Below are 23,901 nucleotides of genomic sequence, written 5' to 3'. Positions count from 1 at the left end.
CTGCCTGATTGTAAACATCTTGCGGTAAACAGAGCACGCACAGCAAGAGACTTCCACAGACGCCTCAAACCCCTCTGCTCCCAGGAGACTAATACTCTCGCTGAGGGGGATGTAGCTGTGTTTTTCAGAGAGTGTGTGAGCTAGATGAAGGTGCTCATAAAACCTCTAGATGGAGAGCCTTGTAAAAGCCGGCCCAATCACCTGTACGCCATAACGCAGGCAGAAAGGCACAGGAGCAGGACAAAGGATGACACCTCCAACTCAATATTTACCAAAATGATCCTTCACTTTCACCTCTCCCTTCATAATGTCAGCCCTCTTCCCCTTTATTCTCCCACCGCATTTTTTTCCTGCTCAGCTGTGCAACATTGAATCCTTTTGTCCAGAAAAAAAAATTCTGATATATAATTTCCTTTCATGGAAGGGTCTGGTCATTTTTACCTTTTTGTTGTAAACAGTTTTAACTGCATGACTCTTGCAAATCTGTAAGAAAACAACTTAATACATCTTTGGTATCTCTAATCGCACCTAAACACTTCTGATCATTAAATCCATTTTATTATCAGACAAAGATAACCAGAGTAATGCCAGATTTGTAATGCCTCCTTTTATCAAAAGACTGCATATGTTACACGACATGAATATTGTAATTGGGGGTAGGTTCTTATAAGTTCTTAAACTTCTACCTACTCCTTTTGAGCACTACTAAAATGTCTTAACATCTCAATGTAAATCTTACTTGTATTTTTGCTCAAAGAAACAAGAAAAAAAGAGTAAAGGCACAACACAGTTTTTATTTATCAGTGAAAAAAGCTGTCCACACCAAACCAGCCCTAGATGAAAAAGTAGTTGCCCTCTCATTGCCTTGGCGGGAACATCTACCCCTGACTGTTTGTGATGACTGGGTTTTTTATACCACTGTGTGGGAATCCTGGCCCACTCTTCTCTGAAGGATAGTTTTAATTCAGTCACATTTAAAGTCTTGCTCAGCATCTGAATTTAATTGAAGTTCAGCCTTTGACTTGGCCATTACAAAACCTTCCGTTTTATTTCATCAGTCACTATGAAGTGGACTTGCTGGTGTGTTCTGGATCACTGTACTAATGCTAAAGTGGTGTTGTAGTTAAAATTTTTTGTTAAAGAACAGAATCTCATGTTTTGCATCAATAATGTGAAGTTGCCCAAGTCCTAAAGCAGTCCCAGACCATCACACTACCACCACCATGTATAACTGATGGTTTAATGTTCTCTCTCTCCTTGCCATTTTGTTATTTTTAAGGTTATCAGTGGTTCTTCACCTCTCCCATGGAGGCCATTTTTGCCCACTCTGTTTCTTATTGTTCAATTATGAACACTATATCTACCTGAGGCAAGGCCTGCGGTTATTCAGATTTGTTCTGTCTCTTTTGTGACCTCCTGAATGAGTCGTCGGTGTGCTCTTGGAGTGATTTTGTTAGGTTGGCCGCTCCTGGGAAGGTTCAACCAGTTCCACGTTTTAACTATCATAGAATGATGGCTCCCATAGTCAATTGCTGGAGTCTAAACCCCTTAGAAATGGATCTGTAGCTCATCCCGTGTCAATAAATATGCTTCTCATCTGTTGTTGAATTTCTTTAGATCAGGCTATGTGTTTTGAAATCGTTAGCCTACTTCATGTTGTCAGAAAGGTTCTATATAAGTGATTTCTTGATTCTACAGGTCTGACAGTAATCCAATGTAGCTAATGACGCTGAACAAAGAGGTCTAAAAAATGGTGTTAATCTCAGGCCATTTGTGATTCAACAGAGAGAGAATAATACTTCCATAGGGTCAGGTTGGCTTGTATAGCTTTTTTCCATTAGTTAAAAGCTCAAAAAAGTTGATTTTGCATGATATAGGCTTTTTAATGTGTTATAATGGTACTCCTTAATCAAAATTATGTCCAAAGTGGTATTTTGCTTGATTCATGCATGTTTGAGTAATTGTCGGAAATTCTGCTCCCTGAGCATCAGCCACTCCCAGTCCTGGAAATCGAGCACCTATGACAGAGTCTATGTAGAGCTGCCATTACCAGCCCCTCCAGGAAGTACTTATCTCTACCGTGCCACCCATTAAACAAAACTCCCAGGAGTGGTAATGTGAGGCGGAGAGTTATCATTTCTGCTCAAAGTTGAGACGAAGTGGCTCTTTTAGCACCTGATCTGCACGGCGACAGTAACTGCTCTTTTTTGATACCTGGTCCAGCGGCTCCAGGGCGCCACAGGTGGAGAGGCGACATTGCAGTGAAGGCAAGCGTCTTTCTTCGGGGTTGGAAAAATAGCACCAGAAAACAACTAATATTTCACAAGAAATGAATGCTCTGTAGAGTAATATTTCATCATACATTCCTATAGTTGACTTTGGAAGGGTTAAAAATCATTATATAGAATCTTTAAACAAAATCGGGCGTGAAAACTGATTCTTAGACTTACTTTGTCTAATATCAAGATTTGTGGGATTATCTGAAACTTGTAAATGCGGCAAAATGCAAAAGAAGAAACTTGAATAGGGGCAAATACATTTTCACAACAGTGTGCTCCCCAGATTTTTTGGGTTGGTAGCCCTATAGACAACACAATCTGTTTGTTAATTTAGAAATTGGAACGAGAGCCTTTTTTTTTTAATTATTTTAGATAATTTTTTGAAGCGTTGCACTGTATAATATGTCAAAACACAGTTACTGACATGTTATGGGATAGACAGAAAAGACTGTCAACACACTTACAATGTAACTTACCAGGCAGCAGCTCACTGAGAACATTAGTCATTTTGCAGACATCATAGTGAAAGATTAAATTAATCTCTAGGCCATTAGCACCGTAATAGATACTGATAAATGTAAAGAAAATTATCCATTAGTAAGGCAATCAATACAAGTCAAAGCAGGACTGGATGACCTTTGTCTCAAGCCTTTTCTATGTAATGAAAATAGTGTTTTAGAGAGGAACGGTGTTTCTGGAATGGAAGGTCCCCATCAGAGGAGGATCATTTCTGACTAATCTGTTGTTGTATGGAATGAGGATGTGACACCGAGCACAAAGAGCAAGGCACATGCAATACATATATTACCAGAGAAGAAAGGAGTAGCTGAGGAACTGGAGCAAAAAGGAGAAAACCACCTGAAGCGTGTTCCTGCTCAGCCATGTTGACAAGTCCAAATTAAAACAGCTGAATCAGCAGCCATGGATCTTTAAGAATGCACCACATTCTTCTAATGAAAATGTATTTGATTTTATTTGCATCTATCAATCCTGCTCACATGAAAATTACAATTTAGTATGCATTATTGGTATTTTATACTTGAGGGAAAGATTAAGCGCTTTTGAAATCAAGTTAGGTTTGCCTGAAGAACTACATTAAAACATATGAAAAGCTTGGAAATAATAAAAGAATGTCAAATATGATTATATTTGTAATTTCTGATTGCAAAGCATAAGGTTGAGTTTTATTATCCTTGATTCATTTATGGTTCAGTCACAGTCTCTCACAACACAAGCTTGGGCAATCTGTGCTTTGCACAATTTAGTCATTTGAATTTACTAACTTTCCGAAACTAATCTAAAGTAGAGAGGAGAAATGCTGGAAATTACCCTCCATGTAAGAACAAAACTAGGTGGGGAAGTTTGGGTTCATTCCACTTGTGACCTTTACTGTGTGCTCCGCCCTCATTGTGTAGCTATCGGTGGCGCTGGGCCTGAACAACGCCGTTTAAAACTGTGTTCAGTACAGTTTTAAGATCTTTCAGAAAATTATCCCATTTCCAAACAACAGTTGTCACAACGAATATTCATGACTACTACAAGCTACAATCCACATGGATGGAAATGCAATGCTACAGCATTGTAGCATTGGATAATTCCAGAATGTATCTCAACCTTAAGCTGCAGATTATTAAAGGTGGCAAGTGAACCATTACTAATCTGTCTCCAAAAGTAAGAGAACGTAAACTGAGAATGCTCAGTCAAAGCCCAGTCCTTGCATCACCAAGAGCAATCTAAAGCCCCCTGCCACAGGACTTTAGAGCTACATGAGTGCACACCAGTGCACAAACCAAGGTCCAAATACACATGGATGATGGAGTTGGGTGTGGAACAACTTACCTGACCTGCACAGAGTTTTGACCTCAACTCAAAAGAACACCTTTGGGGTGAATTAGAGCGGGGAAAGCAAGCCAGGCCTTCTGGACCAACATCAGTGTCCGACCTCATAAATATGCTTCTGGAGGAATGGTCAATAATTCCCATAAACACACTCCTAAAACGTATGGAGAGCCTTTCTAAGAGAGCTGAAGATGTCAAGGGTGCAAAGGCTGGGGCAACATCATATTAAACAATGGGAATTAAAAACGGGATGTAGCGGAAATTCATGAGAGTGAAGTTTGAATACAAGCATTAACACAAGAAATGATCTACAAGGCTGGAAAAATAAAACCCTTGATGCTACTAACAATAAGAGATGGCTGGACCCCTGCGCCGCACTCCTGCCACCTGTCTGCGAGTCGTCATGCCGCTCACGTCTTCGTGGCCGTTCTCAGAGGAGCCGCGAGCGAGGAGGGAACACATTGATGGACAGTTTCAGCCAACCAACGTGCCAATTGTCACTTAGCATTTGGATCAGGGTTGCCTGGCTTTGCTCACGTACGAGTGTGTGTGTGTGTGTGTGGTCAAAAGTTTAAAAACACAAACAACCCTGAATGCTTGAAAACCACGAATCGAATGAAACGTGTTCTCTCTGTTGTTTATCGCCGTAATCCTATGTGTTTGTGCGACAGTTTCTTCTCTAAAACCTCCAGAGTGTGCGAAATTACAGAGGCATTTGCATTCTTAATTGGAAACGTTGCTCTCTTCTTGGAGCACCTTCATGCATTTTAAGAAATTAATTACAAACTACTCCTCGCTTGTGCTGAAGGCAAACTGGAAAACGCCACAAAACAAAAAAAACTCTGCTTTCTCTGGCACGTGGGCTGCACGTTTCGACGAGGCCCCGGCGCCAAAATCTGACACAGGTTTTACCGAAGGGCCGCACAGATAAACAACGTGTGTCTGCCGCACATTGTTTGTCACAACTCATTTCATAAGGGGGTGTAAGTTAGCCACACTCCCCGTCCTACAATGCCAGCACACAGCTCAGCAGCGGGCAAACATCTCCCACTGCCAGTCGGAGGGAAGAAAAATACAGTCACACACACACATGCATACAGCAAGCAGGGGGAGAGGCAAGACAAAGGAAGAGAGGGAGGGCTAGGGTGTGGGAGAAACATCGAGGGGGGAATGAGTGGGGAAATGAGCGGGAAAACAGGGATGGGGAAAGCGAGATTGAATACTGCAAGCCAAGGGAGGTGAAAAGAAAGAAAGGCGAAAAGAAAGAAGGATTGGAGAGCTCATACAGTCATTTGGGGGAAAGGAAACAAAGAAAGGAGAGATAAAAAAAAGAAAAAGAGAAGAAAAAAAAGAGCAGAAGGCTTAGACAGCAAGGAGAAAAACAAGTTTACTTGAATGAACAGAGGAGCAGCTGGGGGTTTTCTGGGTGCTTCAGTGAAAAAATGATCTTAAATGTACACGATAATCTACAGTTTTTTTAGCCACCCAGCATTCAACAGATAATGGCTAAAGAAGACTTGCATCCAACCAGTTGCAAAATAAAAGTTTCAGAAAACGAAGATACAGTAAAGATCTACCAACAAAAGACCAGAAGCGTTTGATTTTTTAAGCTCGAGCTGCTTGTAAACGCAGCATGGGTTTTAGTAGCTGTTTTCATCCAACTGTCGTACGAATTTTAGGAGAAATTTTAAAATGTCGCAGAAAAGAAAATGCGTTTGGTTTGGAGCGAATTAACCAAGCTACGCTCAGAGGTTGACATTACGACATGCTCTCCAGAAGGTTTTGTCCTGTCAGGTCAGCTAGTGTTGCCGATGTTACTTACGGCTGAAGGCAGAAACAGCTGATCAGTCATGTGAGGTAAATGTTTGCCACGTCTGAACTCAAATGTGTTTCCATCTTCCATTTTGCATATTAACTATTTTTCGCCAAATCTAAAAACCACCTCAAGCAAGTATAAAAACATTTTTGCAAAACTGAGGAAGTCATATTGAATATTGCCATTTCCATCAACCTTTTCTAAAGCAATACTTCAAAACGCGTATAAAAATGTTCTATAAATGCATTATAAAAGGAGTCAAATAAAGCACAAAAGCTTTAATAAGGAAATACGCCGGACGCGTTGCGGCGATTAAGCACAGCTAAGCAGCATAAGTGCGTCCTATGCTTAGGTTAGCCTTTCATTTTAATCAGTCAGTAAATTTATTCTAGAAGCACATTACACGCGTATAAAGTGCATATTTACGCTATGCGATGCCTAAATTAGATTGAAGTTCTAATATCAGACTCATTTTTTGGCAGGAAATAAATGGTAATACAACATCCTGTGTCAAAGTTCACCTCCGGAAGTATCCCAAAATGATAGTCGCCGAAGCTAAAGCGCCATGGATGATGATGATCATGGTACAATGTAAGACAGGAGATCCATTTGCTCAGCGCTCATTCTAAAATAGTGGTGGTGTCTTTGGTTGTCGAGTCTCAGTTCAGCCACAATGTGGTAGAAGTCACCATGTCGCTGACCCTGCTGGTTAATGGGATGCACCCCATTGTGGTCGAGCTCTCTACCTTTCCCTTCGCAACACCTCGTCAACCAGAAGAAGGAAAGCCAAGGTGTGCCTTCTACTTGGTGCGCTGTCTACAACATACATAAAAACTAAAGTTGTTCATTTCTGTACATTAAAACGGGAGTTTTTTGTAGTTGTAACAAGCTAACAAACAACAATGTGCGATTTCTAATCAGATATGGTCAAGACACGGACTTTTAGGCGATCAAAACATAGGATATATTACTGGTAATTTAACACCTTAACCCATGTATCACTGGTAATTTGTCTTTCTTTAATTACTTACCCATGAGGAAAGTTCTTCTCTCTGCAGAAACACGCAGCTGTGTAGCATACCTTGCAGCGTCTGGTGTAAACTATTGCCTGCAGTATTTCCTCCTTAAGTAGCCATTTAATAAGGGAAGTGAATTCAGGCTGTGACAACAGAGAGCTGGACTTCGGCTGTGTTTGGATTTCCGTCCTTCACCATTTCATAATTTTGCAGTTGTGGCCTGTATAAATGTTGCTTGGTCATTTTTAGTGCGAGTGACAAAGAGCAACACTCACCGCAGATAACAGGAAGGCTTACCGAAGTACAGCAAAGTTGCTTTCTTTTGATCTTTTATCTTTAAACCCCTTGTCTGTTGGGGAACATGCTGTAGCCTCGGTAGCCTATTGGTTTGCATTTTCACATAATGTCGTTTCAGCGCTAATTACATTCACCGCTAATATAAAACGCTAAAGACAAGTTAAAACCCCAAATACTTTTTCCCTGATTTAAATAACTAAAACCATGTTTTCCATTACACAAACAGCTTGACGTTGGCCCTGCTCTCATTTGCTTTAATTAATGATTCTTCAGGGCAGGATAGCTAAAATAGGTTATTATTTACAGTTTTTAAGTAGAAGGCAAAATAAGATAAACATGGCAAGGGCAATTAAGAGAGTTACACATCCCGCGATTGAAATTGGAGACAGATCTCTGATTTGTGCATCTGAGAAGAAAAAAAGCAAACTAAGGCATAAGTTGTAAAAGAATTGAGGTACGTGTCGGCAAAGTTAAGTTAATCTGTAGTACAACCGCCCAACCCTACAACAAAGAGACACCGAAGAAAACACTCGTGTTTACACAGGAGTCAGTGGGAGGTCATGAATTATGCATGCTATATGGAGGACTGTGGCTATGCACCATATGCGAGTGTTCATGTTAGCGGACCCAAAGTGAAGAAAATGCTTTGTGTGTCCGTCTTAGGCCCCCCCCCCCCCTCCAACATCAGCCCCACCCAATCCAGGCTGTGAGTCTCCAGTAGCTGCAAGAGAGAAAATATGAGAGTGAGCCTTAAGAGAGATACAAAGAGGAACAGACAGAGAGAAGCTGCTGGTAAACATCCATTTTCAGCTTGTGGTGAGGTAATGCTGCCAAAGATACCACAATCGACTCACAAGTACACACTCAGGCACAAAAACACCAAGTTCTGCAGCTCCGCAGCCCTCGTGTTTGGCACAGGATTGAAGCCCCACCCCAACCCCTAAAGTGACTGCATACAGAGAGAGAGAGAGAGAGAGAGAGAGAGAGAGAGAGTCCGGCTCACATGGGAGGGAAGTTCAGCATGTGGAACCAGAATAAAAACAATAACGTTGTCGGCAGATGCTTTGCAGCTCACGTGACCGAAGCCACCGATTGTTTACAGGAGGGACTGGACTGAAGCCGGGGCGGGGAGAGCAGGAGGTGATGGAGTTTATAATCAGGGAAAAATGCTGCTCCTTTGTGGATATCAACAGATTTCCCTCCATGACGGTGAGGGCACCGTGAACATTCGAGGGAAAAACAGGAGCTGGTCTGAACAGCCACTCCATTTGGGGGCTCAGGGAGGGGGCAACAGCGCCAGCTGTTATCTGAATTCCCCCATATTTAACCCCTCTTCCTCACACAAACACACAGAGACACTCATCATCTACCTCGCATCTCGAACTATCAATGCTGGCTGTTTACCAACTTAAATACTGCCATGCTATGCAACAGGAGACGTCCTAAAATAGTAATTTCGAGGGAAAACTAACCCTTTCTTTAATGGCTTGTGTGTAGGTCATTGATTCTGTGTTTGATATCTTTCCACTAACAGCTAATCCAAAGGTGAGGCTAGCGGTAAATGTGTTTGAAGAACAAAGAAGAAGGAGCGACAAAGAGGAAGTAAAGAAAGTGAAAGAGAATATCACCGACATCCTAAACAAAAAGGACATGCAATGATTGGAGCATGCTATTTGAGAAGTTGACATTTGGTATGATTATCAGGCAGCAGGGCTCTTTAATTCAAATGTCTGCAACACAAAGGTAAGATAGAAACTACAGTAGGTTCACCTGTATCAAGGTATACCCAAAGATTTTATACTGCTCCCTGTGGTTTCTGGTCTTTTAAATGGGTGCATTGAAAGTGTAGGAGTAGTCGGAGTTTCGAAAAGCAATGCTGCCTGTTCCCCCATCTGTTGCCTCCCACCCCTGCCACCAAGATCGACCAATTAGAACGTCTAGAACTATTTTTGGTAATAAAAAACACAGACATAGTGGATTCGATATGACTTTCATTCGCCACTTTGTTAACACAAATGGTAAATTGGCCAATCAAGTGGCAGCAACATGCTGAAGTTAAAGCTTAGCGGTAGAATGAGGTACAGATGCTACTTAAGTGGCTTTGAAGACAGCATGGCTGTTGGTGCCAGACCGGCAGTTCTGTGTGTTCCACAAACTGCTGATCCACTGGGATTTTCACACATTACCATGTCCTGGGTTTACAGAGATTGGAGCAACATGGGAAATATCCAGTGAGCAGCAGTTAGGTAGGGGGGAAAAATGCCTTGTTGATGTGATGGGTACCCGGGGAGTGGGTAGACTGGTCCGAGATGAAAGCTGCTTAAATAACCACTCGTTACAACCAAGGTACGCTGTACTGCATTTCTGAATGCACTACAGGTCCAACCTTGATGCAGGCGCCTTACAACAGCATGAATCCACATTGGGCGGCCAGTCCTCTGTGCTAAGAGCGGGAAACTGAGGCCATAATTCACACAAGCTCTACAGTTCACAAATGGGAAATACCAGATTGGAAAGATGTTGCCTGGTCTGATGAGTCTCCATTTGATCTGCAGACATTCAGATGGTAGAATAAACAACACAGCAGCATGATTCCATCTATCCTTCCTTGTATTTAGGGTTTAAGCTGCTGCTGCTGGTGGTGTAATGGTGTAGGACACACTTTAGGTATCTTTCAGAGCTCCAGTAAATGTCACAGGCTCAATGAGTGTTTTTATTGACCATATGTATTCCTTTATGACCAGTGTGGGACCATCTTCTGACGGCTACTTCCAGAGGGATAATGCACCATAAGTCACAAAGCTCAAATCATCCCAGACCAGTTTCCCCAACGATGACAAGGAGTTCACTGTCCCCTGTGGCCTCCAGTCGCCAGATCTGGAGTAACTTTGGGATGTGATGGAACGGGACGTTTGCATCGTGGATTTGCGGCAGAGCAATCAGCAAAAACTGTGAACTTATGGCGTCAAAGTGGACGAATCGACCGTGCCGTACCTATGCCGTGAAACATTAAAACAGTCCTCAAGGTAAAAGGAAGCCCAAAGCAGTACTAGCGAGATGTACCTAATAAAATATCCGGTGAACGGAAAGCTCCACCCGACATTCTAATTTATGGGAACGTTGTACTAAGGGGCAGAATTGAATGAAAAAGTATGAAAACAATTGATTTTAAACAAATTAGTTAAACATCATTAAACTTTTTGTTTTCCCATTTTGTGTAAATGCTTTGATACTGTAAAAGGTCATTGTACCGAGAGAGTGTAATACCGGTGGATGTCTAATTGTATCTGTCATGATCTCTTAGTGAAAGCACCAAGAGTCCTGCTAGAAGTTAGGGGGGGAATGCTGGCATATGGACCCAAACTTCTGGGATAAAAAGATGAATCCAATTATCTAAATGGAATTAGACCCAAGACAACTAATGTAATCTGATAACCTTTCCAGACAAAGGTCTAATTTCAGAAAACATATGATAGGAAAAGGCTCCTGTCTCCATTTCTGCAAGTCAGTGAAGGGAAACCTGGCAGATGATGGATTAGTTTTTTTTTTTTTTTTTTTTTTTTTTTTTACAGTTCTGGTCTGCCGCCTACTTACGGCCTTTGGATCTTATTGGGAACACCAAAGACATTATTGGATTAAGAAGTAAAAGGATGTTCCGCTGTTTTCCTCTATGAAAACAATTTATGTAGATCTCTTTAAGCAGATGGATCCCAAATGTCCCACACACCAACTTTGTGTACTGTAACCGTGTCTATTTGATAGCAGCTGGTCTTCTTGATGACAAACACGTATCAGGAACAGGTTTGACGATAAGTGTGTTTCTTTTTGGCTCCAAGAATCTGTGCTACACAGTCAACTTAAAGGATTTAGGCTTCCCATTTGTGCAGTAACAGATCTTTTTGGAGGGTGGAACTGCATGCACGGGCGCTAAACGCATTAGCGCTTCTGCCACGGTGTAAGTATAGCTCCCACATCTGTTAGGCCAGAAGGTGCTTTCATACCGCATATGGAAATTTACTCAGTAGACATTATTGATGTGATTCATTATGGATGTTAAAAATCACATGAATGTACATGGCTAACTCTTATTTGCTAAACATCCAAGTAGGAATATGATCCTGGGGATTACAATAAACTGTGCTGCAGCGATATTTTTGATCCAGACAATGACAGAAAACTTATTTCTAACATTTTGATACATATTTCAGTAAGGCATTTTTTTATACATGGATTTTTATAAAGAGAGTGTAAGAATGTGTTCCATGATGTTACCTACTGTGAGGTAGACATGTTTAAAAAGGAATATTTATAATTTAATTTAATACAATAATTATAGGTTCTTCTCTTTATATTATTTCATTTTTTTCAACCATATCCGTTAGAAATCACTATGGGTACGTAGTTTTGGATCAACTAAGTAACACACAGTTCGGGTTTTTGCTTTATTAAAAAAATAACAAAATAGCTGACAATAATTACTATCTAGACTTTGTTGACAAATGCTCAATGAATGTTGACAAGTGAGCTGCGGTGGTGATTCCAATGTTATTTTATAGGGAATGAGCATTATACATCCGTTTAAAATGCTTTTTTTGACCCCACCTTACTGTTAAATATCTGCTCCATGTGTCTTTTAGAGCTGAGCAATACAAGTTTTTATGTATCCAAGTCTGCAATTCCAAATATGGTTTGTTTGTTATGTGGGCCATATATAACATGTCCCTCATTTCAATCAGTCATATGTAATATTCTATGTTTCTGAGATATTGGAATATGTATCTTTATTAGTTTTATGACCAGCATCAAAATGAACAGAAATTAATCTTAAACCATGAATGTGTGATGAATCTCTTGAATCTAGTTGAACTGAATTCCTAAGATGTAGCATTCACATAAGAAAATGACAATACAGGGGGCATGCTCCTAATTAATACATCTTGATATTAACTAACAAAGCCTGTAAGACTAAAAGATATAAATCATTTGAATGAGTATGGTCGAGTACCTATGAAATAGAGGGGCACTTTTCAAATCAGTACGGCAGCGGTTCTCCAGGGCTAGGTTTGGTTATTTATTGGTTAGATTTGAGACATATGCCACCTCCTTGTTGAGCCACAACGTGTTTGCCCCTAACCAAACATTTGTCTGGGCTTGTACATTAATGCAAATACAGAAACATGGAGAAGGTGTAGAGTCATTACATTTACAAACCCGAGGCTGTCATTTTAGGATTCAATCTGTGTTTTTACAAGGTCTGCATATCATTTACTACTGTTTTTTTTAAACAAGATAGACAATAAAAGTAGGCCTGAAAGACCACTTTGGGGTTCTCTGGCAATAATTAACGTTGTCTGCTAATTTAATTGCCCAGCTTAGGAAAACAACTCAATTTATAGTAAACTAGAAATCCATTGAAGGATGCCGTTCCGTCTCCTCATTAGTACTTCGGTTTGGTCACAATGTGAGACACTTAACACTGCAAGCAATTAATACAACCTTGTACACACCATAGATGACCATAATGCACATCCATCAATGGAATCAATTACCTTTCCTTTTTCTGCAGCACTGAACCATCATCAGTCTGTTAAATTAGGGTACTATAGATTAGTGCAAAGCAGGAGGAGAACAACGGGCTTGACTCTTAGATAGAGACAGTTCCCATGCATTTAGGATAAGTGTAAAAAAGGTTGTAAAGCTGAACTCTTTAAAGACTAAGAACAACAAAAATGTGAGGAGGGTCTGATACTTTGATTGGGTCATCTTGAATTTTTTACATTATTAACTAAAAACAGATTTTTGCATTTTTTGTATGGAATTGGGTGACTTTAAATGTATCTCACTTATCAATGACCAGCTAGTCAGAAACCAAAAGCATATGATTTATGATCACTGAACACATGTTATCTAACCCACTTTACACTCTACAGAGAATACACATATCAACTAAATTGTAGAAATCTAAATAACCACACCAAACCTGTTAGTTGCTAAGTTGAAAAGCTAAATGTGAACTCTGTTTCTTCATTTTATCTTTGTTTTAAAACAACAGTGAAATCCTGTATAACTGCAGAGCTGTGTAACACTGACTGCTCTCTCACACAAGGTGTGACACCTCTGCTCTTAATGCAAATAATAATAATGACCGATTACAAAAAGGATGTAAAGTTACAAGAAATAAATCATTTAAAAATCTAACAAATCTGACGGGAAATCAAAGCTTCTACCGCTCAGATATCACATTGCAAAAAAGATGTTATTAATTTTGATTGGATCTTGTCGAAAAACCCTAAATATTCTGCAATGTGGTACACTTTGACATATTATATATTTTTTAAACCAAAATGAAAAGAGTTAGAGAGCTATGGTCTTATTTTTATCTTCTAAAAAAACTAAATAAGGATTACTGTGTTTGTAGAAATGTATTTTCAGGAAATAATTGTTTAATTCTCACAAGAAAACAAACATTATTTGTTAACATTTTAAGTTAACCACAAATTTGCAGGTCAGGGCTTTACAAAAAAAGTGCATCTCTTACTAACCAGATCCGTTCTGCCAGCAACAAGGTTAAAGCAAATGATATAAGGAATGGAGATCTAACCCTACACACATTTCTTATCCGTACCAAGGTCTATTGCTATTTTTACCAATTTACAGTGACACACTTAGGCAACATAAGTGATGGACAAAACATTTGTTTATTTATTTATTTATTTATTTTTTTAATAAGGGACTTACTCCAATGTTTATTTAGAGCCTGTGGAAGACTTAGTAATAGACTGTGTAATAGTTTACAGTGTTATTTTATGAAAAAACAGCAAAAAAAGGTCTATAAGGCCTTCTATTGTACAGTTTAGCAAAACCATGATGCAAATGAGATTAATGCCAATCCAACTGACACCAAATTGAAGATTTGTCAGATCACTCCTAAAAACATCAACAGACACGGTATCCAGATGTCAGCGTAAACCTTATAAATCCACACAAGCCAGAGTCTGGATCCTAAAGTGGTCCCCAGGGGCTGTTACCGAGGCTTATCCAAATCGAAGCACCATGAGCTCAGCCTAAGAAAACATACGAAGGGATCCGACCGCCTGTTCTTCCTTTGAAAGCTTTTGTCTTTGAAAGCTTCTTTGTCCCGATTGCCAACTTGAAAACAAAAGTTTACAACATTTAAAATACAAAAACGCAAAGCCTTCACTCCCAAATATTTAATTTCCATGTAGATCAAACGATTTGTTTGCCGTTTTGCTTGATTTAAGAACAAACAAACATTAAGAGGAATGGTTCTCAGAAAACACTGCTTGCTAAAGTCTGTCATAATGAAAAATTACATAACATTTTGGGCTTCAGGAAGCCATTATGTTTCCACAGCCGGAACGCTCCATTACACAGGTTGAGCAATGCTCATTTCACAGCATATAAATACAGGCACATTTATGCTATTTTTACAGAAAATGTGTGTAACTAAGCCAATCAGATTACCGGGCTATTTGACTCCGCACATGTGGAGAGGAAAATCACCAACATTTGCTCAGATAAGAGCTCGCGAAATTAGCAGAGTGACACAGAGAATCAGTGGTAAACAGAGAGATCACAGGAGCTGTCATCTCAGATGGTAATCTCATGGTTTCTCGAATCCAACTTGCATCCAAACCAGAAAGATTGTTTTCTTTGGCAACGGCGGAGATTCTCTCGCGCCCCTGCCTTCGCTTTTTTTTCTGTAACTTACTCACTCTGGAGAACCATCTCTGCTCTCTTTTTGCACAAAGCCCCATTCACTCCTCCTCTCTTATTTCGAAACTCAAACCGCAAACGCTAACAGAGAGTTATAGCAGTGCTCCGAGAGGTAGGAAATGGCCGCAGAGACAACCCGAAACCACGAGCAGAAGGAAAAGCAAGCAGATTACTGGACAAGCCACTTTATCAAAATATAAACAATAATTTGACAGTCCCTCTAGACTCCCTGTTTTTTTTTTTGTGATTGGCATTCCTCCATGTCTCAGTTTGCTGCTGCGCTGTGCTCCGAGAGCGAAGCACATGGTTGGCTCGGCCCACTGAACTGGCTGATCTGAAAACACACTGATGAACAATAAAAATGAAGCTAACAAATTGTTTTGCTGTGGCTGCAAAGCTGGCTTTAAAGTCAAACTCCTCCTCCCCCCCCCCAGGCTCCATGTTTTTTGGCTTAAGGCTAGAAGAAAGTGGCACTTTGATGCAATCGACTATATTGGTAAGAATAAAAATAAATAATAGAGAGGCCAAGCAACGGAGCCAAATGTGAGTAACTTAAGTCCACAATAGAAAGGGAGGGCTGGGTGCAGAGTCTGAGGATCTGTTGTTTTGGATTTTGCGGTAATAAGCAAAGCATGCTCCTGTGTTTCCCCTAACTGAGGCTGTACTTTACTTTCCCTCGCAGCACTTAAGTCTCCAGAATGTTATTTATCAAAAGGCAAGCCATTCATTTCTACCAGTCAGCCTCTATCAGCTCTTGTTACAGTCGACCGTTTCCTGCAAGGAATAAACACCCTCGCTCTTGGAGAATCGAGCAGAACCAAACAGCTGGCTCTGAAAAGGTGGACAAACATCTGAGACTATAGCAGAGACACAACTGCAGAAAATTACAAGTGGTTAAACAAATTATAACCCGCTGAAGCTTTTTGAATTATTCTAGGGACCAGGTTTAGTTTTCTAATACCCTTGATCCTTCTTCATGTTATATCACGTCATCCAGAATGCTGTCTGTTAGGTAAGCTTGTGATCAGGGAGATTTTTGTAAGGGTTTGTAAGATATTTTCTACTTTTCACACTAGGGCTGGGCAATAGTACATCAAGATTTAAAAAAATATTGAGATTAAAAAAAAAAGAAATATAAGACAAGACTATATTGTTTAAATCCAGATGATCAGTGTTGTGCTATATTTCTACTTTTGTGTTTTGCAGTAGGTTACTTTTCGGCCGTTTCTCATGTCAAAGGCAGTGGAGCAGGAGTTAGGGAGTTCGTTCTGCAATTAGCGGGTTGCCGGTTCGATCCCCCACTCCAATCGTCTCAGGTGTTGTGCCCAGGGCAGCTGTGGCTACTAACACAGCTCACCACCATCAGGGTGTAAATGTGTGTGTGAATGACTGACTGTAGTGTAAAGCGCTTTGGGGTGGTCGTACTATACAAGTACAACCCATTTATCATTTTAAAGCTAGGGTCACCGATTTCTCAGTAAGATTCCTTCGAGTCCCTTTTTGAATAACTGAGCATGTGCAAGACCGTCTAACCTTGCCCTTCTGCTCTTCAGTGGGATTGCGTGAAAAAAAAAAATCTTCAAAATCCACTCTTGGCTTATTTGTTTCTGCTGAGGCCTTCCTGTTCTTCTCATAAACAGGAACGTAGTTAGCTTCTTGTGACTCTCAGCCATGTTCAAAGTATTATTTTGGATTCAGGAGAACAATATAAGATTATAATACAAAATAATTTTTTTGGACAACAAAGAATCCAAGTTTTTTGTTTGTTTGTTTTTACAAAGAAAAGATTAATAAATCACAAACTGTTTAAAAAAATCGATATTCTGTGTAGATAAACCTGGGTATTATAATGTGTTAATTAAAGAGTTTTTAAGGCTTGTTTTAATCTAAAGTAGTTGTTAATTTTGAGGACTTAGGGTCTTTATTAGGTTTACTTTCTGTTGTATAACTACCACAGATGGGGAAGACTAGTCCAAGCCTCCATAGAGTACATGTGCTGTGAAGAAACATGATGAAGAAAGCTACCTAATAATAAGAATAATGACTAACCGGCTGACAGAGCTGTGAAATGTAGCCCTGAGGGTTAATGTCTACATAGCGCACAGCTAGTTTCTTCTACAAATCACTCAAGTAGATCAGTGACTCCCCTTGCAGCAGGAAACCTACTGTATTCTGGGTTGCATGGGAGGCGTCAAAAAGCGGAATATTTCCTTGCTAAATAACTGGTGGAGAGGGATTTTTTTCCCCAAAGCGAAACAAACTACCTCAAGGTCAGACCTCTCTGGAGTTTTCTGTTAAAACAAAGGACTTCATACACATACAGTGATATGAAAGAATTAGGGCACTATTAAATATATAGTTCTTTCAACAACAACAAAAACAATAACATAAAGTCTTTTCCACCTTTGTTTAAATACTTATTTATACTTATTCAAATAAAAGAGATCAACAAAGTGATTTCTGAAGCCCTTTTTACCCTAGGACCCAGCAGACTTGACTCAACGTTCAGAATTGCCTCTTGGGTACCAGTATTTGGTACCAGCTCCTTTTTCATTATCCACCCGGCTGTGGTTCCGGGAAAGTTGAGCTGAAAAATGCGACGTCATAAAAACGCCGGTCACTGATGGGCAAGGAAATGACGTCAGTGACCCCTTTACAGGAATCAAGGACGACAAGACTACAGGTTGCTCAAGTGGGAGCCGCCTGAACAGACAAAGACTCCTGGATAGGTGGCAAGACGTTCTCAGAAAAACTGAAGCGTATTCGCTATCGCATAAAATGACGTCCCGTTACTTTTCAGGCTTCCTTTCCATGACGACCTTACCCACACTGAGGTTGTACTCCACTGTAAATGGAAAACGACCCAAACAGTGTAGAGTCCAGTAGAGCTGACGCAAGACGAGCAGTTACTAATGGAAAAAAACAATTTAGAAGACCCTACCCTCTAATAGCTAGTCACTGAAATTCTTCCTGAGGGCAATCTCCAGGATCCCACTCCACCAGAAATTGCTTTTTCCATAGAATTTTACAGAAAATTGGTCTTCTGTTCAATTCTTGCTTTTTGTGTTACTAGAATTTCTCAGTACTGTTAAAATTACTTTCTTTATCTACAGTTGTTCACCCAACTGTACGTCTATTTTTCCGCTGTCGGTTTCCTTGTACTCCGTTAACACAACTCCACCCCCCCCCCCCCCCCCATGTCTGCCTCCCCTCCTTGTCTCAATTACAGCTCGCCATTACTCTGCGGTCAGGGGAAACTCCTGTTCCCCTCCAGCATCAGCGTGCAGCTGAAAATCTGACGCAGGTGTGCAGAGGATGAGGGCCATGGATCTTAATCTAGAGGCAATAATGGTGCATTGTGCTGAAAGGAGGTCGCTATATGGATATCCAAGAAAAGAGCTCAGAACCCGGTCCGCTCAAACCACGAGGCAACAATGAGCTTTTTTTTTTTTGTGTGTGTTCTTCAATGCGCAAGCACACTTTAGGTAGTGGGCTGAAATGTATTTTATCTGAAGTCTGATTTTTGTAGTGGCTTTGATTTAGCACAGTAGGTTGTTGGACTTTGAGCATGAGGCCTTGAAGTCCTCAGCACGCACAAAGAAAGAAAGATGTTAGGCCTACAGAGCTGGAATTTTCATGTCCATAATTAATAAAAAACAGGACATTTTTGAACCTTCGTGTTTGATCTATAAGCCTGTTGGCGTTTCATGTCTCCCTCGGCACGGTGACAATCAAGCAAACGCTAAACACCAAAGTGCAGGGGCGTATCCCTTTGACGGCAAAGTCTATTTGCACAATAAACGCTTAGTCTTCAGAGTTTGCCTCACCAGTAAAAGCTTGCAAATGTTGCTCTACGTCGACAATGAGAATAGGTGAGGGGGTGGATTGAATTGATAAATGTTAAGGTTGTTTATAAAAACGCTTGTCTCTGTGCAGACGACAGCGGCTTTGCTCGTTTTGAACGCAGTGAAATAATCAATAAGCCATCTTACTCTGACTCTATGAGTAATAATAATATTACAGCCAATATGCAACGAGGGAATCATAGTGGGACAGGTGCACAACTTCTGTCCAATCCATTTAAGAGATTCAATTTAAAACCAGACTTATCCTCTAAATGGGCAGCGAGGCAGGGGGGGAAAAAAAATAAAATCAATAAGCAAATAACCAAATGTGAACCTCAAAACGTAGTGATGGAGCTGCAGATGTTCCTCTACCATCAAGTAATCAGATGGGGATGGTCAATAACGGGCGTTTGGCGTTTAGATCTTGTAAAAAGTGTAAATATTGCCCGATTAATAGGAATGTTGTAGTCTCCGAGATGGCACTTGATGGCTATTAATGTTTTATTTCCATACAGCTCATCAGCTTCGATTGTAGACTCCACAGACAATCTAGCAAAAGTATTTTAGTGCGTTTCTATGTGGTGTGCAGAATCACAGTGAGTGAAAGACCAACTAATGCAACTTCACGTTCTAATGGCTTCCAGCTGTAAAGGGGTCTGTGGTACGTATCGCAGTGTAAGGTCAGATGTACTCTGGTACCACAGAGGATGAAAGAGACTGCCATTCTCACTCATAGATTTCAGACACACTGAAAGATTAGAACCTGCAGCTCTTAAGGAACCTCTATTCAGTAAATCCATTGTGTCTGAGTTTGTGCCGCGGAGGGGGAAAGTCATTTTAAGCGAGCATAAAGGTTGAATTTACATTGTTAGCTCACAGCACTTATTGTGAGCTGAGGCCCCTTTAAAATGCAGGGAACCCTCGGGAGTATTATGTACAGATAAAGATTCCTACATAGTCTTGCATAGGTATTAATGCACCTTGATCTTTTTTTCACTTTGTCACATACCTGTTCACATTCCCTGGCCCAAGATGCCACCAGCACAGGGTTTCATGCTGGAGCAGAAAATCTGAGAAGTGTGTCATGCATTCATCCGCACAATCACCACAGACCCTAAGCTTTAGGATTGCATGGTTTAGCGCCATCGGCTCCAGCCAGCTACCCTGTCCTTGTTGAAGCAAAGCATCTCCACAGCATGACGCTGCTGCCTCCATGTTTCACAGTGACGATGGTGCATTCTGAGTTTTGCACGTATTGTAGGCCAAAAAGTTTAAGTTTTTATCTCTTCTGACCAGAGGACCTTCTATGTTTACTGTGTATCCTGCGTGGCTTGTGTCAAATTTCAAATAGGGGTTAATGAGACTTTATTTTGAGCGCTTTGTTGGCAGAATTTTGGAGGTCATAATAATAATTACAAGACTTACCACAAGGCATTTATGATGCTGTTTGTTCATTGATGTTCTCTACCAAACCATCTTCTGAAGTAGCCTGGCCAGCCGGACTGATTTAGGCCATAAACAGGGAATATCAGTGTGGAAAGCAGCGGGTAGAGCCCAATTTCAAAAGAGGGACTAGGAGGGTCAGTGAAAACAGGTTAAAAACAATCAGATAACTATGGATGTGATGCAAACTCCAAGCTGAACGCCGTCGAGCAAACTCTCCAGTGAACACTTTTTGCTGCTTTTGTCTGAAGATGTCTGAGGATTAAACTCACAAAAATTTTTTTCATTTTCCAAAGAACCAAGCAACAAAAATCTCTGTGTGGAAAGTGCTGCATTGTGAGTAACTCTGGCACTAGAAATGACACATCGTAACCTCCCCCGCTGTGATTGGCCCGTAAGTTTGGGCCGGAGAGTCTAAGCCTGTCCAGACTGACAAGTTGTGTATTGAATGCACCTCAAGGCTGGTTTACGCTTGACGCACACACGTTCTGCACGGAAATGAGACATGCGGACGCATGGTCTACAGCATTTATGCTCCGGGCAACATTTACTCCAAAATAGCACTATTCTCCTAGACACTAGAGGGCGGCGTTGTGCTCCTACGCCAAGCGTACTACAACCCACTACATGCAGAAGTAGAAAACACAGTTGTTTCTAATATTTTAAAGCCTGTTACTTTCTTCCAAGAATGACGCCGATTTCTGTCTAGGAATTGTTAAGTTGATGATCACGGTTGATAAGGATTGACCGCATCCTGTTGGACTCTTAACACTGTGATCTTTATGGGTAAGATCATAAAGATTTCTACATTTACAAACCTCCGGCAGAAGGAGCTCTTGCTTGTCCAACCATGTTTTGCCGTACAGGACTGTCTGCGTAATGGGAATTTTCCTAGGTGAGCGGAGCAGAAACTTTTAGCCACGCGGAGGGGCGTGCTAGCCAAAATTATGTAATATGGTTGCACGGACCTCGCGGGTGCATCAAGCATAAACCAGCTTTTAGTCAGTCTTACTGGCCAGGCTACTTCTGAAGTGCAACCAGCTGCCTTTGTTCAGAGGGCAGTTGGTTGAAGTGGATTTTGGTTAGAAGTATTAAAGGAGACTAAATACAAATGCATGACACACTGCTCAGAATTTCATGTCCTTATCCTTGTCTTATTACGTTAAATCCTCCAAAAAAGTCCTTTTTGGTTTGTGGCTGTAACGTGACGTAATTTTAAAAAGTTCAAGGGGTATGAATACTTCTGCAAAGCTCTGTACAGTTGTCGCTGCAACCTCGGAAAACTCTGGTATGTAATTAATCATCTGCAGACACTGACCCTACTTATGTGAAAAAAAAAAACATCCAGGATGTTATCAGATATGGATGTGCAATGGCAGCAGAAGTGGACACCTGTCAAATTAAATTGGACTCTGCATGCTGCCAATATGGCTTCGAGGATAAAACAGAAAAATTGGAATGTCATCCCGTCTAAACTAGGTCCTACTTGTCGGATGACATATCGGTGTCATAAACTCTCCGTGAACTCTGCATATGAATATGAGCCAAACTCCCTCCGGGAACCAGACAGAGACTCGGTTTCTGAGATTTGGCGTGTGCTCAAATGTACATATTCATTAGAGGGTCTTACCTCGCATGTGGAACATCAATGCTGGACGAGACCACTTTGCGTTTCTGCTCTAGGAGGGACACCGATCGGGTGTCAGGATCCCGACTGACTCGCTTCCCGTCCACGGGCCTCTGCTCGTCCGCCGTCTCTGGGCTCCGACAGCCGCCCTCCAACTTGTGACCATCAGAGACCCCGTTACTGGAGCTCTGCTGTCAGGGGGGCAAGAAAAGAAGAGGAATAAGTCGCTACTTGCACTGAAACCCAAATCTATTTGTAAGCATGGGAGATAGACAGCCCAACCCAATTTGAAATTAAGTCAAGCAGCTTTGCAGCAGGTAGGGTAGCTCTAAATATAACTTCAAACATATCATTAGGTTTAATAGCATCACAACAATATTACAAAATTACCAGGAAGCTTTAGGATATGGAAACAGTTTTGAAGACAGAACAAGATGGAGGGGCAGGTTTTGGCTTTTTCTGAAGTCATGGTCTAAATATTGACAATAATTCCATATTTATGTTTGAAATGAAGGAGTTTTATATGGTTTTAGAACAATTTCCAGGCTCTTGAGCCTAAAATAGTCTTTCCATAACATATTGGAGAAACTGAAAAATGCATAGCGGTCAGTTACAAAACAAAGCTCTTTTTCCTGCTGACATTTTTGGGGTTATGAGGTTTTCCGCAAAGAAATGTTCTACTCATGTGCAGAAATCTATTTTTTATTTTTTGCTTACTATGGACAATAAAGCCTGATTATGACTTTTAACGAGAACCCAAGGTTCACTTGGGTTCCACAGTAGAATGTGTTTGAATTATTTTCCTATTTTTACAACACTACGTGTATTTTCAGCAATACAACATCATTTGCAATGAAGATAAATACTGTAAGTTATAAAACTTTTAAATACTGCACATTACTTTAAATTGGCATATTTCCCAGCATACTGATACTAATACTATAAAAAGAACAACTTGGTGTAATATTTGAAACTAAAACAAGACATTAAAAGGTAAAGTCTCTGTTTTTTGAAGACAGCATACTGAGGTTTGCAGCAGCCACAGATTTGCTAATTGTAGCTTTAAAGCAGCTTTAACTTAATAAATGTAATGGCTGCACTTCTTTTCTCCCCACACTATGATTGTCCACGTTTTTTGCCCTTGAAAACATTTCCAGAAAGTTTAATTAATCTTTTTTTTTTTTTTTTATAAGCGAGAGAAAGGTGTAGTAAGGCAGGGCAAATTTATTTCTATAGCACATTTCGGTACAAGGACGGCACAATGATTTACATGATTAAAACATAGGGAAATAAAAACAGAATAAAAGCAAGTTGGAATAAAATGTAGAGCAATAAAACAAAACAAAATAAAACATGGGGAATGGAAACTAAAAGCAAATACTAATGATTTTAAAAACAGTTGGACTACAAACTTAAACTAGTGATGTTTCAGTAAAACAGTTTAACTAGAACAGTTGAAGGCAATCCTAAACAAATGGGTTTTTAATCTTGATTTAAAGGAACTCAGGCTTTCAGCACTTTTACAGTTTTCTGGAAGTTTGTTCCAGATAAGTGGAGCATAGGAACTAAATGCTGCTTCTCCGTGTTTGGTTCTGGTTCTGACCTTAGTGGTCTGGAGGGTTGATACACTGATAACAAGTCTGTGATGTATTTAGCTGCTAAGCCATTCAGAGATTTATAGACTAACAGAAGTATTTTAAAGTCTATTCTCTGAGATACAGGGAGCCAGTGTAAGGACTTTAGAACTGGGGTGATGTGCTCTACTTTCTTAGTCTTAGTGAGGACGCGGGCAGCAGCGTTCTGGATCAGCTGCAGCGTTCTGATCCACTTTTTAGGCAGACCTGTGAAAACACCGTTGCAGTAATCAATTCGACTAAAAATAAATGCATGGATTAGTTTTTCCAGATCCTGCTGAGACATCAGTCCTTTAATCCTAGAAATGTTGTTCAGGTGATAGAAGGAGGCCGACCTTGTAATTGTCTTTAGATGCTTTTGGAGGTTC

General features: G+C 40.5%; 1 protein-coding gene and 1 long non-coding RNA gene across 4 annotated transcripts in view; one reads left to right on the top strand and one right to left on the bottom strand.

The window, feature by feature from the left end:
• Nucleotides 1–23,901, bottom strand: part of znf704 (zinc finger protein 704) — a 94,624-nt gene that overhangs the window by 59,902 nt on the left and 10,821 nt on the right. For 2 of the 3 annotated variants that reach the window (XM_012868620.3, XM_012868617.3), the window contains exon 2: nucleotides 21,903–22,090. In XM_012868620.3, the coding sequence (XP_012724074.2) occupies nucleotides 21,903–22,090 (188 nt within the window). The remainder of the gene's footprint in view (nucleotides 1–21,902; nucleotides 22,091–23,901) is intronic. The other variant, XM_036145220.1, reaches the window with a different exon arrangement.
• Nucleotides 9,360–10,439, top strand: LOC118565212. The gene is made up of 3 exons (XR_004932267.1): nucleotides 9,360–9,774; nucleotides 9,866–9,914; nucleotides 9,992–10,439. It is a non-coding gene; the product is annotated as an uncharacterized LOC118565212 (long non-coding RNA).

Source organism: Fundulus heteroclitus, chromosome 13 (assembly GCF_011125445.2).
Source record: "Fundulus heteroclitus isolate FHET01 chromosome 13, MU-UCD_Fhet_4.1, whole genome shotgun sequence".
Classification (NCBI taxonomy): Eukaryota; Metazoa; Chordata; class Actinopteri; order Cyprinodontiformes; family Fundulidae; genus Fundulus; species Fundulus heteroclitus.
This window is presented reverse-complemented; position numbering and strand designations above follow the sequence as displayed.